General features: G+C 39.4%; 1 protein-coding gene across 3 annotated transcripts in view; it reads right to left on the bottom strand.

The window, feature by feature from the left end:
- Nucleotides 1-555: 555 nt before the first annotated feature.
- The window catches only part of PRRG1 (proline rich and Gla domain 1), a 211,276-nt gene continuing 194,291 nt past the window's right edge, over nt 556-17,540 (bottom strand). For all 3 annotated transcript variants that reach the window (XM_084870520.1, XM_084870519.1, XM_084870521.1), the window contains exon 4: nt 556-2,981. In XM_084870520.1, the coding sequence (XP_084726646.1) occupies nt 2,496-2,981 (486 nt within the window). In that variant the 3' untranslated portion in view covers nt 556-2,495. The remainder of the gene's footprint in view (nt 2,982-17,540) is intronic.

Raw genomic sequence — 17,540 nt, 5'->3', positions numbered from 1 at the left:
AATAGTTTTGATCTCACTTATCCCCTAACGGGTCTCAAGGACACCCCAGAACTCATGGGCTGCACTTTTGAAAACTGCTGTTTAATCTAAGGTCTGATATTAATGACATAAAAATCTATACAAAAGGAGCCTTAATTTTCATTGTAGAATAAACCAAAATACACACACGAGTCACAGTATTAAACACTTCAACTTTAAGCTTTAACTAGAAGCCAAAGATCACCATGGCTAAATTCAAAACAGTATTGTCATTTCTGCTGAGACCAGGGAGAAGATTTATTCATTTTTAGCCCATGAAAGCTACAAAACCTATTAACTAAGCACACCTGTTCTATTTCTCTTTCTATTGATTTTTTTTTACAGAGAGGAGGGGAGAGAGAGATAGAGAGCTAGAAACGTCGATGAGAGAGAAACATCGACCAGCTGCCTCCTGCACACCTCCTCCCGGGGATGTGCCCGCAACCAAGGTACATGCCCTTAACCGGAATCGAACCCGGGACCTTTCAGTCCGCAGACCGACGCTCTACCACTGAGCCAAACCAGTCTCGGCTATTTCTCTTTCTAACATTTGCTTAATCCTGTTTGTGTTAAACTGGCTGTCTCTTTAAGTTGGCACAGCCTTGATATAGACCAGAGAATGACAGTTTAACTAATAGCCTTCACACTCAGATCAGGAACATGTCAGCCATTTACGGGGCAGCCTATTTTATTTCTCATTATGTAAAAACTCAGAAAAATTTTAGGGGTACGGGGAGAAAATTCTCTCTTAAGGACAATAAGAACAATGCTATGACCTCTTCATATCTTACAAATTGCTTTCATACACACCATATCATTAGATCCTTTGATGTAACTGGAGGACAGGGCAAATGATTTTACTGCCATTTCAGAGTTAAGGAATTTGAGGGCCAGATATCGGACTTTCCTGAGGTACCATGGCAAGTATATTACAGAGAGGGATTAGAATTCATGTCATCTGACTCCTGGTTCAGGATTCTCCTAAGCATTTCCTCTTCCTTTGGTTTCAGGGCAAGATTGAGGGAGGGGTCAGTGGGGATGGAGATGGAGGCAGTAGTGTATGATACTTACTAAACCTTCATTCCATTGCTTCATCCACTATTTTACCCAACACCAAGGAAGCCTGGGAGTGGCAGAGACATCTTTCTGACTAATAAAATGAATTTCCCACTAGTGACATAAATTATGGAACTTTGTATAAAAACACTGTCGTACTTTTCTTTCTGAGCTAGTTTATATTGGCAGTTCATTCATAGCTGTTCACTCTGGTTCAAAGAAAAAGTAAAAATCATGAAGTTAAAAAAAAACTGATGAAAAAAAACCCAAAATGAAATAACAAGAACAAGATCTTTGTTAAGCTATTATAACTAGATTTATTGTGCATCTGGCACAACTGACTTTGCAATATTCCTCCACCAACTAGAGAACAATATAAAAATTACAATTCTCAATTTAATGGGAAATTGGCTCAATCATCTTGACACAGAGACTTCAGTCTATAAAAAAGGATTAAGAAAATAATTTTAAGAATTTTATTTTAACTAAATTCTTAGGTACTTGATGATTCTATGGTGGTAGGAAGAGTAGAAAGTAGAATAAAAAGTAATAAAACAGTGAGAAGAAAATAATTGTTGTCACCAAAGAGCAATGGAGAAATCTTTATTCACTGTCATTAATACATATTTGTACTTTAGAAATTATTCTGTTTGCAGGAAATCCCCTCTACCAAGATGTTAATACAAATAGCATGAGACATTCAAAACTAGTAAGCAAACACTGTTTAATTGGGAGGTGGAACAGTCAACAACAAAAAAATTCCCTCCTATAAAATTAGCCAAATCCAACTATTTACCAATAATTTTCTTGCTATACACTATAAGTAAGTTATTATTTACTGTCCCTTACATTTATCTTCCTGGGATGTTCTGAAAATCAAGATGGACTACATGCATTTTCTTCTACTAAGGTAGTTGAAGAAAAAGTTTAACAAAAGCCAGTAAGAAACAGAGAAAATACTAAGTTCATCTTATTTTCAAAATTGAACTGCATTTCACTCTCTATTACACAACTTGACAGTCTCCCCCCTCCCCCATTTTTAGTGAGTAATTTACAGGTGATTTAGACAGAAGTTAATGGCTATTTAACACATTGCACATATGTTGGGCTGATGTACACACTGGTATATATGCATATATGTATATATGCATGAATACACATACACACATATGTATAACTCATCACATCACATAAAGACCACTGTTTTCCCCTCTTCACATATTCCTATTACCTAAAATGAGCATGTATAATGATTTTATAGTAGGAACCAAAACTAATTAAAATCAAATCAGAAAATGTGAAGTGATATACTGTCAGAGTCCAATAAAATAAGTCAATGCATACTTATGTAGTGGTAAAGTGGTAGACAGTTGTTTTATTAGTATTCTAAAAATGATTATAGTAAAAAGAAGTTTGCTGTTTCATTTGATGGTGGTGACCACAGGCACCATAGCAATGGCACAGGATGAGTTGGAATTGATGATGTCCTCATACTCCGGGGGGGGTCCTAAATGAGCTTCTGTTTCAACCCTCTGAAGGTTCATCTGTCCCGTGGCTTCCTCATAGGTTGGTGGAGGATCGCAGTTGGACAGGTGAGTGGAGACAGAATCTGAGCGCCCAACTACATATTCCAGAAAGCCTGGTGAAATTCCACTGCTATCAAACACTTCATCTGGTGGGGGAGGTGGAGTGATAATATTAAGGTGCTGAGGGAAAGGGATGTGATCTTCAGTCACTGTCTGTCTGCGAGTTTTGTTTTTTAGAAAGCATCTCCAGATTAGGAAAATGACAAGGAGGATAATAAAAAGGCCAAAGATTAATGGAAAGGTGAGGTAAAATTGAAACCAGTCACTTCCTCTGCTACTTTCACCTTGTTGAGCTTTTGTATAGGTGTTCCAAAACTCTTTCTGAAAGTAAAAGACAAAATTATTGAAAATCAGTATGATCAAAAGATATGAAATATCAAATGAACAAATGTATGGGGTCTACCAATATAATGAAAAAACAACAACAACAAACCGGCTTTCTTTGTTTAAATGACCTACAGTCTACATTTTTCATGAAAAGAAATTACAAATAAATCATAGTGCTCACTCTGGATCCTTCCTAAAATAGAACATGAGTCATCTTCAAGACTTGGAGTTATTTATAATTTTAGCTATGACATTTTATTTATTTATAGAATTTAAAAAAATCTTTCCATTACATTTAACATACAATATTTCATTAGTTTAAGGTATAAAACATAGGTATTAGGCATTTATATATATAACTTACAAAGTCATCAATCCAATAACTCTAGTACCTGACAACAAACATAGTTATTATAATAATATTTGCTATATTCTCTATTCTATACTTTATATCCCCATAACTGCTTTTATAATTGGCAATTTGTACTTAATCTCTTCACCCTTTTCACACATCATCCTCAATCCCCCTCTCATCTGGTAATCATCATTTTTTTCTCTGTATCCATGAGTTTGTTTCTGTTTTGTTTGTCCATTTATTTTGTTTTTTGGATTCCACATATAAATGAAAACATGTGGTATTTGTATTTCTTCTTTTTAATAATTCTTTATTGCTGAAAATACTATATATGTCCTCTTTTTCCCTTCCCCCTGTGAAACCCTCCCAGCTCCCCCTGCACCCCAAGGCCTTCAGTACCCTATTGTCTGTGTCCCTGAGTTATGCATACAAGGTTGAGTACCTCCTACCAATCCACACTCCCCCACTTTCCCTATAAGATTCTGCACTCTATTCCATGCTTCCATGCTTTTGGATCCACTCTATTCATCAGTTTATTTTGTCACTTAGATTCCACATATGAGTGTGATCATGTGAAACTTGTCTTTTCCTGACTGACTAATTTCACTTAGCATGATACTCTCCAGGTCCCTTCATGCTGTCTCAAAGGGTAAGATCTTTCTTCTTCTTCTTCTTCTTCTTCTTCTTCTTCTTCTTCTTCTTCTTCTTCTTCTTCTTCTTCTTCTTCTTCTTTCTTCCTTCTTCCTTCTTCCCCTTCTTCCCCTTCTTCCTCCTCTTCCTCTTCCTCTTCCTCTTCCTCTTCCTCTTCCTCTTCCTCTTCCTCTTCCTCTTCCTCTTCCTCTTCTTCTTCTTCTTCTTCTTCTTCTTCTTCTTCTTCTTCTTCTTCTTCTTCTTCTTCTTCTTCTTCTATTAGAGGCCTGGTGCATAAAATTCATGCATGAGGGGGGAGGGCCTCAGCCCAGCCTGCACCCTTTCCAATCTGGGACCCCTTGGAGGATTCCAACTGCCAGTTTAGGCCCAATCCTGCAGGGACATCCCTATCGCAATCCAGGACTGCTGGCTCCTAACTGCTCGCCTGCCTACCTGCCTGATCACCCTTAACCACTCTGCCTGCAGGTCTGATGCCCCTAACTGCCCTTCCTTGCCAGCCTGATTGCCTCTAACTGCCTCTGCCTCAGCTCTCACCACTGTGGCTTGGTCTGGAGGGATGTCTGGTCTAATTAACATATTACCCTTTTATTAGTATAGATGGTTACTGAACAGTGCATTCTGGGGAACATGGGGAAGTGGTCCGATGACTAAGAGACCAGGGTCATCAGAAGCTGGGAGGTTTGGTTTCACTCAGCAGAAGATGGGCCTGGGATCATGGGCGAGGCCTGAACTGTGTTTAGGTTTGAGGAGCCTCCCTCCTCCAAGCAACACTTGCTCAGTGGACTCCCGCACAGCACTAACCCTGACCCGGGTTTAAAACTGCAGCGTTTCAATGTACAGGATAAAGCTCCAACCAATGGAGCCACTTGGCCAGGGAAGTTATTCTTGGCTTTCTTTTCCTTTATAATTTTCTTTTATTTTTTACTCTTTTTATTAAATCTTCATTGTTGAATGGTTTACATAGGTCCTCTTTCCCCAACTAACCTTTTCCAGCCTACAATCCACACCAGGCCCTCACCATCCCATTGTCTGTGTCCAGGGGTGATGCATATATGCACACAGGCCATTGGTTGATCTCTTCCCACCCACCCACCCTCCCCCACCTTCCCTCTGAGGATCCACAGTCTGTTCATGCACCTGTGTCTCGGGATCCATTTTTGATCATCAGTGTATTTGACTCATTAGGGTTAAAAGTACTCTGCTTGTGATCACTTGGGTTTTCTAAAGATGCAGTTGATCATGTACAATTTTTTTTTCTTTTTCCAAATGTACTTGTGTACTCATTGGGAATATAGATAACAGAAATAAAAGTCTGTGAACAAGTTGGGATTAGGATGCTTTTTCTTTCGTGATGTACATGATCCTGTGCTCCGCCCTGTTGAGAACACCGAGTACTGTGGTTGCAGGGAGGCTCTCATTAGCAACTCATCCACATAGAGCCATAGCCTCCCTCTCCATCAGCCACAGCTCCTAGGACAGACATAGGCACCCTTCAGTAGAGGTCGGGGCACTTGGACACCTTCCGCAGGCTTGTCTCCTGTCATCACCCTGTGGTGCCCACCTTCCACATATCACCCTCTTGTTCCTACTCCCAGGCCTTTCCATGCACTTCCTCTCATCCTGCCCCTTCTCTCCTCCCGTCATGTCAGGAGCCTCAGGTGCTGTCCCTGTAAAGTCTGTGACACTCTCTATTGCACTGTTTCATCTAATTCTTCCATGGCATCCAGTGTTTCTTCTGCCTCGTTAATTTGGTTTGAATCTGAATGGAAATAGATCCATCTTCTATTCCATTTGTGTCCTTTCCACCCCTAGATGGTCAATGTTGTGTCCTTAGTATGTAGCTATAAGATGTCTCTGTGACTGAGCTGTGAAATCTTTCTCATTTCTCTTTCCTTTTCTTTCATCTCAGGATAACTAAGCTGTGCGGTTTGTATGTAACTAAAGGCCCTGGGAGTACAGTGGTGAGCCCTATGAATTCATTTTATTCTTTATTATATTATTTGATTCCTGGGGTTGAATTAAACATGAAAACATACCCTTAGATATAGAATCTGAGATTTCCATGGGAGTTGACACTGAGACATGAGACATATGTGTTTATTGGTCAGTTTCCTCAACTATGAAACAAAGGTTGAACCTATCCCTTGGATCTTTCTGAGGGTGGATATGATACATCCAGAGGGATTAACTGGGAGCTTGGAGAATAAGATTGGAAGTCAACAGACACTTGTTTCCTTTACCCAGACAGAGTTAGAAAAAAACAGCTCTTTTTATCATATCACCAGGAAGGGCTATGCCTGTGGGAGGAGGTGCAGGGAACTGGGGCTTCCTCCTTGCTCCTTCCCTGCCCTCCCTCCCTCCATCCCTGCACTGGCCCAGCTGCCATTGTGAAAATGACCAACTCAGGATTTGGCCCTGTCCATCTCTCAGGGAGGAGCATGCACAATTCTTGCAGACATGGAAGCAGCTATGGAGTAGGGAGGTGGCGGTTTTTCCCAAGGAGGGTGTTTGTGCTTTAAAGTTGACGCTCTTTTTCCACCTCCCAGCAGTGAAGGCTGAGGGTTGCTGCAGATGTTGAAGTCCTTGTTGAAGTGTCCACTCTGGAGTATTTCACAGCAGTGAGTCCACATCTGGGAGGCTGTGCAGTGAAGGTGCCACGTTCCTTTCAGAAGAAACTGAGGATCAATGGGAGTCTGTAGCTGGGGGGAGGGACCAAGAGGTCTGCCTTGTGCCCACTTGCCAGTCTCCAGACTGGTTCCCCTTGGTTCCCTGTTGGCCATTCATCGATGGGAGCATGGGAACGGGATGGGGGGAGAGGAAAGGACCTAGAGGTGCTCCATGCACTTCCTGGTGTTCGGGCCTCTGTTCGGTCATTTTGGATGTTATGGAACCTGGCTTTTTATAGTGTTGACTAGAGGACAAGTGCATGAAATTCATGGACAGGGGTGTGTGTCCCTCAGCCCAGCCTGCATCTCTCCAATATGCACCCTTTAAAATCTGGGAACCCTACTGGGATTGGGCCTAAATGGGCAGTCAGACACTCTCACAATCCCGGATTGCTGGCTCCCTACTGCTCGCCTGCCTGCCTTCCTGATTGCCCCTAACTGCTTCTGTCTGCCAGCCTCATCACCCCCTAACCAATCCCTTGACAACCTGATTGTTGCCTAACTGCTCCCCTGCCAGCCTGGTCACCCCTAACTGCCCTACCCTGCTGATCACCCACAACTGCCCTCCCTTGCAGGCCTTGTCCCTCCCAATTGCTCTCCCTTGCTAGCCATCTTGTAGTGGTCATCTTGTGTCCACATGGAGAGCCATCTTTGACCACATGGGGGCAGCCATCTTGTGTTGGAGTGATGGTCAATTTTCATATTATTCTTTTATTAGATAGGATAGAGGCCTGATGCATGGTGGGGGCCAGCTGGTTTGCCCTGAAGGGTTTCCCAGATCAGGGTGGGGGTTCCCTTGGGGCATGGGGTGACCTGAGCGAGAGACCTGTGGTGGTTTTCAGGCCAGCCATGCCCCCCTGTGACCCAAGTGGAGGCCCTGGTATCTGAGATTTATTTATCTTGTATGATTGAAACTTTGTAGCCTTGATCAGAGCCAAGCCTCCTGCTTGCTCTGTGGCTGCAGCCATTTTTGTTGGGGTTTATTTAATTTCTATAATTGAAACTTTGTAGCCTTGATCAGAGGCCAAGGCAGGCCAGGGCTGTGGAAGCTTGGCTTCCTCCATCACTGGGGGAAATTCAAGCCTCCTTCTCTCTCCAGCTCTGTGACTGCCACCATTTTTGTTGGGATTTATTTATCTTCTATAATTGAAACTTTGTAGCCTTGAGTGGAGGCCTGACCTGGCCAGGTTGTGCAGAAAGCTTGGCTTCCTTCACTGCTGGGGAAACCCAAGCTTCCTGCTCACTCTGTGGCCGAAGTCATCTTGGTTGGGTTAGTTTGCATACTCCTAATTGGCTGGTGGAAGTGGTTTGTGGGTGTGGCAGAGGGATGGCTAATTTGCTTATTACTCTTTTATTATATAGGATTGTATGAAGTATTACAAATAGTATTTATGTTTCCTTTTCCCCCAATGACCTCCCAGACCTCCCTTACCCCACAACACATGCCCTCAACTTCCCCTACCCCCAGTGCCTGTGTCCTTTGGTTATGCTTATATGCATGCATACAAGTCCCTCAGTTTCTTACTCCTCCCAAACTACCCCTGCCATCCCTCTGTAGTCTGTTTGATGCTTCATTGTCTCTGTATTTCTTTTTGTTCAACAGTTTATGATGATCTTTATATTCCACAAATGTGTGAGATGATATAATACTTATCTTTCTCTGATTGGCTTATTTTGCTTAGCATAATGCTCTCCAATTCCAGTTGCAAATGGTAAGAATACATTCTTTTTTACAGCAGTGTAGTATTCCATTATATAGATGTACCACAGTATTCTAATCCACTCATCTGCTGATGGGCATTTAGGTTGTTTCCAAATATTAGCAATTGTAAATTGTGCTGCTATGAACATAGGGGTACATATATTTTTTCTGATTGGTGTTTCTCATTTCTTTGGATATATTCCTAGAGTGGGATTACTGGGTCAAATAGCAGTTCAATTTTTAATTTTTGGAGGAAATGGCATACTGTTTTCCACAGTGTATACACCAGGGTCCATGAGAGTTCCTTTGTCTCTACATCCTCACCAGCACTTGTTGTTTGTTGCTTTTTTTTTTTTTTAATATATTTTATTGATTTTGTACAGAGAGGAAGTGAGAGAGATAGAGAGTTAGAAACATCGATGAGAGAGAGTCATCGATCAGTTGCCTCTTGCACACCCCCTACTGGGGATATGCCCGCAACCAAGGTACATGCCCTTGACCGGAATCGAACCCGGGTCCCTTCAGTCCCCAAGCCGACGCTCTATCCATTGAGCTAAACCGGTCTCGGCTGTTTGTTGCTTTTTTGATGATAGCTATTCTTTGTATCTCAAGGAAAATTTGAACATGTTTTCATATTTGGCTTTCTGCATGTTCTCTTTTCAAAAGTATCTAGTTAAATCCTTTGCCTATCTTTTGATTGGATTGTTTATCTTCCTTTTGTTTAGTTGTATAAGCTCCCTCTTAAACCCTTATTGGAGATAACATTGGCAAATATGTTCTCCCATTCAGTGGACTTTATTGTTTTGTTAATGGTTTCTTTTACTGTGAAGAAGCTTTTTATTTTTATATAGTCCCATTTCTTTATTTCATCCTTAGTTTCCATTGCCCTAGGTGTTTTATTGGTAAAGATATTGCTACAACAAATGTCTGCTATTTTGCTGCCTATGACTTCTTCTAGGATTTTTATAGTATTCAATTTTACGTTTAAATCCTTTATCCATTTTGAGTTTATTTTTATATATGGTGTAAGTTGGTGGTCTAGTTCCATTTTTTTTTTTTTGCATATATCTGTCCAATTTTCCCAACACCATTTATTGAAGAGACTGTCTTGACTCCAGTGGATGCTCTTGCTTCCATTGTCAACTATTAATTGAGCATAATGGCTTGTGTTCATTTATGGGTTCTCTGTTCTATACCGCTGGTCTATATGTCAATTTTGAGAACCATGGCTTGGTAATTTAGCTTGATATTTGGTATTGTGATCCTACAAACTTTGTTCTTCTTTCTCAAGATTGCTGCAGCTTTTGGGAGTCTCTTTTTATCCCAGATAAATTTTTGGAGGGTATGTTCTAGGTCTTTGAAGTATGCATTTGGAATTTTAATGGGGATTGCATTGAATTTATAGATTGCTTTGGGTAGTAGGCACATTTTAATGATGTTGATTCTACCAATCTAAGAACATGGTAAATTATTCCATTTGTCTGTCAACCTCTATCTCTTTTTTCAATATCCTATAATTTTTTGAGTACAAATCCTTTACTTCTGTTGTTAAATTTATTCCTAGGTATCTTAATTTTTTTGTTGCAATGGTATATGGGATTGTTTTCTTAGTTTCTCTTTCTGTGAGTTTATTATTGGTGTGTAAAAAAGTGATGGACTTCTGGGTGTTAATTTTGTATCCTGCTACAATGCCAAATTTATTTATTAAGTCTAGTAGTTTTTTTATGGAGTCTTTAGGGTTTTCTGTGTACAATATCATGCCATCTGCAAATAATGACAATTTTACTTCTTTTCCAATTTGGATGCCTTTTATTTTTTCCTCTTGTCTTATTGCCATGGCTACTGCTTCCAGTACTATGTCAAACAGGAGTGGTGTGAGTGGGAATCCCTGTCTTGTTCCTGTTCTTAGGGGAAATGGTTCTAGTTCTTGCCCAAACCATTGGCTGTAGGTTTGTAATATATGGCTTTTATTAGTTTGAGATATGATCCATCTGTTCCCACCTTTCTGAGAGTTTTTATCAAGAAAGAGTTTTGTCAAATATTTTTTCTGCTTCAATGGATATGATTACATGGTTTTTATATCTCAGTTTGTTTTATGTGGTGTATCATGTTTATTGATTTGCAGATATGGAACCATTCTTGCATCTCCAGATTAAATCCAACTTGGTCATGGTGTAGGATCTTTCAAATGTAATGCTGGATTCAATTTGCTAAAATTTTGTTGAGAATTTTGGCATCTATGTTTATGAGGGATATTGGCCTGTAATTCTTTCTTTGTATAGTCTTTATCTGTTTTTGGGATTAGGATAATGCTGGCTTGGTAGAAAGAGCTTGGAAGTGTTCCTTCCTCTTGAATTTTTTGGAATAGTTTGAGGAAGATAGGTTTTACTTCTTCCTTGAATGTTTGATAAACCTCCCCTGTGAAGCTGTCTTGTCCAGGGCTTTTGTTTATTGGAAGTTTTTTGATTACTGCTTCAATTTCCTCCACTGTTATCAGCCAATTTAGATTTTTTTATTCTTTCTGTTTCAGTTTTGGAAGGTCAATATTTTTATAGGAATAAGTCAATTTCTTTTAGGTTGAACAGTCTGTGGAATACTGTTGCTCATAGTATTTTTTTTTTTTTTTTTGGTGATTCTTTGTATTTCTATGAGCTCTGTTTTTATTTGGACTCATTTCTGATTTTGTTTATTTGGGTCCTCTTTCTTTGATTCTTGGTGAGCTTGGCTAGAGATTCATCAATCTTGTTTATCCTTTCAAAGAACCAGCTCTTGGTTTCATTGATCTTTTGTATTATTATTTTTTCTTTGGTCTCTATGTCATTTATTTCCACTCTGATCATTATTAGTTCCTTCCTTCTGCTCACTTTTATTATTTTCTTCCTTCTGCTCACTCTGGGCTTTTCTTATTTCTCTTTTTTTAATTCTTCAAGTTGCAGTGTTAGATGGTTTATTACCAGTTTTTCTGTGTTTTTGTTTTGTATTGTTTGCTTCTTTGCGCGCGTGTGCATGCACGCATGTGTGTGTGTGTGTGTGTGTGTGTGTGTGTGTTTGTGTGTGTGTGTTTTAACTTAGGTCTGTAATGCTATAAACTTCCCCCTCAGGACTATTTTATCTGTGTCCCATAGATTTAGCATTGTGTTTTGATTGTCATTCATTTCCAGGATGTTTTTTTTAATTTCTTTTTTTATCTCTATGGTTATGCAATCATTGTTTAATAGCATGCTATTCATTCTCCAAGTGTTTGAATTTTTGTGATTGTTTTCATTGTCATTTATTTCTAATATTATGCCATTGTGATATGAGAAGATGCTTGATATGATTTTAATATTCTTGAATTTAAAGAGCTTTTGCCTGTGTCGCAATATGTGGTCTATCTTTGAAAATGACGCATGTGTCCTTGAGAAGAATATATATTCTGTAGCTTTGGGGTGAATGTTCTGAAGATGTTGATTAAGTCCATCTGATCTACTGAGTCGTTTAGAATTGCTGTTTCTTTCCTAATTTTTTTGTGTAGTGGATTTATCTGGTGATGTTAATGGGATATTAAAGTCTCCTACTATGATTGTATAGCTGTCAGTCTTTCCCCTTCCAGGATTTTTTTTTTTTTGTTATGTACTTGGGTGTTCCTGAATTAGGTGCTTATGTTTTTACCAGAGTTATATCCTCTTGTTCTATTGATCCCTTTAGAATTATGAAGTAACATTCCTTGTCTCTTGTTATGTTCATCACTTTGAGATCTATTTCATCAGATATAAGTATTTCTTGTCCATTTTTTTTTTTCATTTCCAGTTGTCTGAAAGATATTTTTCCATCCCTTCACTTTCAGTCTGTGTGAGTCCCTTGTTCTGATGTGGGTCTCTTTTACACAGCATATACACTGAGTGGCCAGATTATTATGACAACCTGACGTTTGTAGACAAATTAGCCATACACTGCCTAGTATGGGATATGGAAGCTGAAGGCCTGTTCAAACACCTTTGCTGTCTGCAGTTACCAAAATAAAATGTTTCAAATTCGCACGGGAACACAAGTATTGGATAGTTGAGCATTGGATAAAAGTCATGTGGTCCGATGAGTCACATTTTCAGTAGCATCATGCAACTGAGAATTTTGTGGAAACAGCATTAAAGCATGCACCCCACACGCATAAGTACAACCCTTCAAGTTGGTGGGGGGAAGTGTTATGGTTTGGGGCATGTTTTCTTGGCATGATTTTGGCCCTTTAATTCATGTGGAACAATGTCTGAAAAGCACAACATACCTAAATATTGTTGCTGATCAAGTTCATCCTATCATGTTGATGGTGTATCCAATGGAGATGGCGTCTTCCAATAAGACAATGGGTCATGCCATGGTTCTTATATTGTGCAAGAATGGTTTCAAGAACATAAGGGAGCTGAAACTGGTTTGGCTCAGTGGATAGAGTGTCGGCTTGTGGACTGAAAGGTCCCGGGTTCGATTCCGGTCGGGGGCATGTGCCTTGGTTGCGGGCACATCCCTAGTGGGGGGTGTGCAAGAGGCAGCTGATCGATGACTCTCTCTCATCGATGTTTCTGACTCTCTATCCCTCTGTCTTCCTCTCTGTAAAAAATCAATAAAATAAAATAAAATAATTTAAAAAAGAACATGAGGGAGACTTTACCTTGCTTAGGTGGCTCAATTATGAATCTAATTGAGCCTATGTGGGACGAAGTTAAAAGAGCCTTCAAGAAGCTGGTTCCACAACCATCAAATCTCACAGAACTGGACAGTGCTATTCATCAAGCATGGTGTCAGATTCCTCACATCACCTTTCAACATCTTGTGGAGTCAATGTCAAGAAGAATCGCTGAAGTATTGAAAGCAAAAGGGGGCCCAACAAAGTACTATGGCATAGTCATAATAATCTGGCCACTCAGTGTATATGCGTCAGGTTTTCCCATCCAAGTACTAACCAGGCCCGACCCTGCTTACCTTCCGAGATCAGATGAGATCGGGCGCGTTCAAGGTAGTATGGCCGTAGACTGCATCAGGTTTTCTTATCTATTCAATCACTCGATGTCTTTTGATTGGAGCATTTAATGCCTTTATGTTTAATGTTATGATTGATAGGTATTTGTTTGTAGCCATTTTGGTACTTTATGCCTATGTTCCTTACTCCCTTTATATTTCTTCTTTTTTAAAGCATTCCATTTAGCATCTCTTGCATTGCTGGTTTATTTGGTAGTGATAAACTTCCTTAGCATTTTTTTTTTTCTGCAAAGCTCCTGATTTCCCCTTCAATTTTGATTGTTAGTCTTTCTGGATAGAGTATTCTTTTATTCAGTTTTGTTTTGCATTTCTGTATACTTAATTCCATTCCCATCTAGCTTGGTGTGTTTCTGTTGAGAAATAATTTGATAATATGATGGGGCATCTTTTGTAGGTAACTCTCTGTCTCTCTCGCAGCCTTTAAAATTCTCTCTTTGTTGATAACATTTGCCATTGTAATTATGATGCGTCTTATGTGGGTCTTTTGGGATTCATCTTGCTTGGGACTCTCTGTACTTGTGTGATATTTTTCTTCCCATATCAGGGAACTTTTCTGTCATTATTTCTTCAAATAGATTCTCTAATCCTTGCTGCTCCTCTTGTCCTCTGGCACTCCTATTATACATATGTCACTTCGTTTCATGTTGTCCCAAAGGTCCTTTAGGCTCTACTCCTGTTTTTTAATTTTGTTCTCCAGTTGCTGTTCAGATAGGCTTGTTTCTCTACCTTGTCTTCTAACTCACTAATTTGGTCCTCTGCTTCTCCTAGTCTACTATTGAAACAGGGTATCACATTTTTTATTGTAGCTACATCACTTTTTATTTCTTCCTGATTTTTGTATAAGTTGATGATTTTCTTGCCCATCTAGTTTATGAACTGTATGACCATTACCCTGAATTATTTTTCAAGCATATTGCATGCTTCCATTTCATGTATTTTCTTTCTTGGTGATTCCTCTTTTTCTTTCCTTTGGGAATTTTTGTTGTTGTTGTTGTGTCCGCATTCTAGCTATCACCAGAAGGTCAAAGCACTGAATTGTTGGGCACTGAGCCATGTGTGGTGGGAGTGTGTTGTCACCCGAATGTCACTAAAGAGCTCAGACACTGAGACGTGTGGCTGTGGTGGGTCAGCGGGAGCCACGTGCACCCAGAATCAGAGTCCCCGTGTGCCTGTGCCAAGAATTGGAGTCACTGGTGCTCGGTTCAGATTTGCATGTGTGCCTAGAATCAGTGTCCCCACACGCATGTGCTGCAAAACAGAGTTCCTATATGTGAGCACCAAAAATCAGAGTCCCCAATTGTGCTCCTAGAATCAGAGTCCCCATGGGCTTACACCAAGAATAGAGAATCAGAATCTCTAGTGCTCAGTGTGGTCTTGTGTGCGCTATAAGAATCAGGGTCCCTGTGAGCTTGTGATGAGCATACATGCAGGGACCTGAGAATGAAAGTCAGTGGCACTCAGGGCGACCTTGCGTATTCAACAAAAGTCAGTCCATGCACACAGGCCAGTAATTAGTGTCCCTGGCCTGCTAGGGGGCAGGGCTGCACAGCTGCCCTGTGTTGGCCATAGGCCCACTCACACACTGTGGGTCGCGCAGACTCTATGCAGCTGTGGCAGGCTGGAGGGAAGAGGGATGCACTCTGTGACTCAAAGAAATATGAAACTGGGATGTCTGGAGTCTCATTGTCCCTGGGTCTGCAGCTATGGATAACAGGTCTTTCTCCAGAGTGGCTGTAGGGTCCAGATTTGTGTCTGAGGCCAGTCTAGGTGGTGGCGAGGCTAGAATCCTAGACAGAGCAGTTTTTCCCTTAAAGATGGCATGGTTTCTGTGCCAGCGCCGGCCACCTGGGAATGTTTGCAGTGGCAGCAGGGTTTTGCAGTCTAAGACTGCCTGGTCTGCCAACCCTGAAAGTCCTGCATGATTTAAGTATCTCTAGCTCACACACACACTCACCACACATGTCTACACACTCCCTTTCACCCGCTCACTCTCTCACACACTCTCTCTCCCTCTGCTGTCTTGCCAGTTGCCATTTTCCTCTCCCAATATTCTGTTTTTTCACTGCTGCATAGTATTCCATGGTAAAAATGTACCACAGCTTTTTTATCCACTCATCTACTAATGGTCACTTGGGCTGTTTCCAGATATTAGCTATTGTAAATTGTGCTCTATGAACATAGGGGTTCATAGATTCTTTCTGATTGGTGCTTCAGGTTTCTTAGGATATATTCCTATAAATGGGATCACTGGGTCAAATGGCAGTTTCATTTATAATTTTTTGAGGAAACTCCACACTGTTTTTCCATAATGGTTGCACCAATGTGCATTCTCACTTGCAATGTACTAGGGTTCCCTTTTGTCTACATCTTCGTTAGCACTTGTTATTTGTCGATTTGCTGATGCTACCCATTCTGACAGGTATGAGATGGTACCTCATTATTGTTTTGATTTGCATCTCTTGGGTGATTATTGACTTTGAATATTTTTTCATATGTTTCTTGGCCAATGTATTTCTTCTTTGGAGGAGTTTCTATTTAGGTCCTTTACCCATTTTTAAATTGGATTGTTTGTCTTCCTTTTGTTAAGTTATATGAGTTCCTTATATACTTTGGATATTAATGCTTTATCAGATGTATCATTGCTAAATATGTTCTCACATACAGTAGACTCTCTTTTCGCATTGCTGTTGGTTTCTTTTGCTGTGAAGAAGCTTTTTATTTTTATGTAGTCAAATTTGTTTAATTTCTCCTTAGTTTCCTTTGCCTTAGAAGATATATCAATAAACATATTGCTGCAAGAGAAGTCTGATATTTTGCTGGTTATGGTTTCTTATATAATTTTTATGGTTTCAAGACTTACATTTAAGTCTTTTATCCATTTTGAGTGTATTCTTGAATAAGGTGTAAGTTGATACTCTAGTTTCATTCTTTTGCATATATATATATATTTATATATATATATATATAAATATATATATATATATATATATATATATATATATATATATATATATTTTTCCCCCTCCAACACCATTTATTGAAGATTGTGTTGGCTCCATTATATGCTCTTGCCTCCTTTATCAAATATTAATTGAGCATAATGGCTTGGGTCAATTTCTGGGTTCTCTGTTCTGTTCCATTTATCTATATATCTGTTCCTATGCCAGTTACAAGCTATTTTGATTATGCTGGCTTTGTAGTATACTTTGAAATCTGGAATTGTGATCCCTCCAAACTTTTTTCTTTCTCAAAATTGCTCCAGTTATTTGGGTCTTTTTTTTAATTCCATATAATTGTTGGAGTATTTGGTCTGGCTCTTTGAAAAATGCCCTTAGTATTTTAATGGGGATTGCTTTGAATATGTAGATTGCCTTAAGTAGTATGAGCATTTTAATGATGTTGATTCTACCAATCCAAGCATATTCTTCTACTTGTTTATATCTTCTTCTATTTATTTATAACATCCTGTAGTTTTCTGAGTATAGTTCTTTTGCCTCCTTGGTTAACTTTATTCCTAAGTATCTTAATTGTTTTGTTGCAATGGTAAATGTGATTGTTTAATGCCTCTTTCTGATAATTCATTATTGATGTATGAAAAAAGCCATCAATTTTTGAGTGTCGATTTTGTATCCTATTACATTGCCAACTTCATTCATTAAATCTAGTAGATTTTTGGTTGAGTCTTTAGGGTTTTCTATGTACAATATTATGTAATCTGAAAATAATGAGAGTTTTACTTCCTCCTTCCCAATTGTAATGCCTTTTATTTCTTCTTCTTGTTTGAGTGCTGTGGTTAGGACTTCCAGTACTATGCTGAATAAGAGTGGTGAAAGTGGACACCCTGTCTTATTCTGGTATTTGTCTTTCTCAGACTTATTTAACTTATTATAATATCCTTTAGGTCCATCCAAGCTATCATAAATAGAAATATTTAGTTCCTTTTTATGGCCAAGTAATATCCACTGTATATGTATACCAACTCTTCTTTATCCATTCATCCATCAATGGGCACTTAGATTGCCTCCATAGCTTGGCTATTGTAAATCATGGTGCACATATCATATTGAATTAGTGTTCTGGATCTTCAGATAAATACCCAGAAGTGGATTTGCTAGGTCATATAGTAATTCTATTTTTAATTCTTTCAAGTTTCTCAATATGGTTTTCCA

This window comes from Pipistrellus hanaki (assembly GCF_964339955.1).
Source record: "Pipistrellus hanaki genome assembly, chromosome: X".
Taxonomy (NCBI): domain Eukaryota; kingdom Metazoa; phylum Chordata; class Mammalia; order Chiroptera; family Vespertilionidae; genus Pipistrellus; species Pipistrellus hanaki.
The sequence above is the reverse complement of the archived record's forward strand: the minus strand, read 5'-3'. Positions and strand labels throughout refer to the sequence as shown.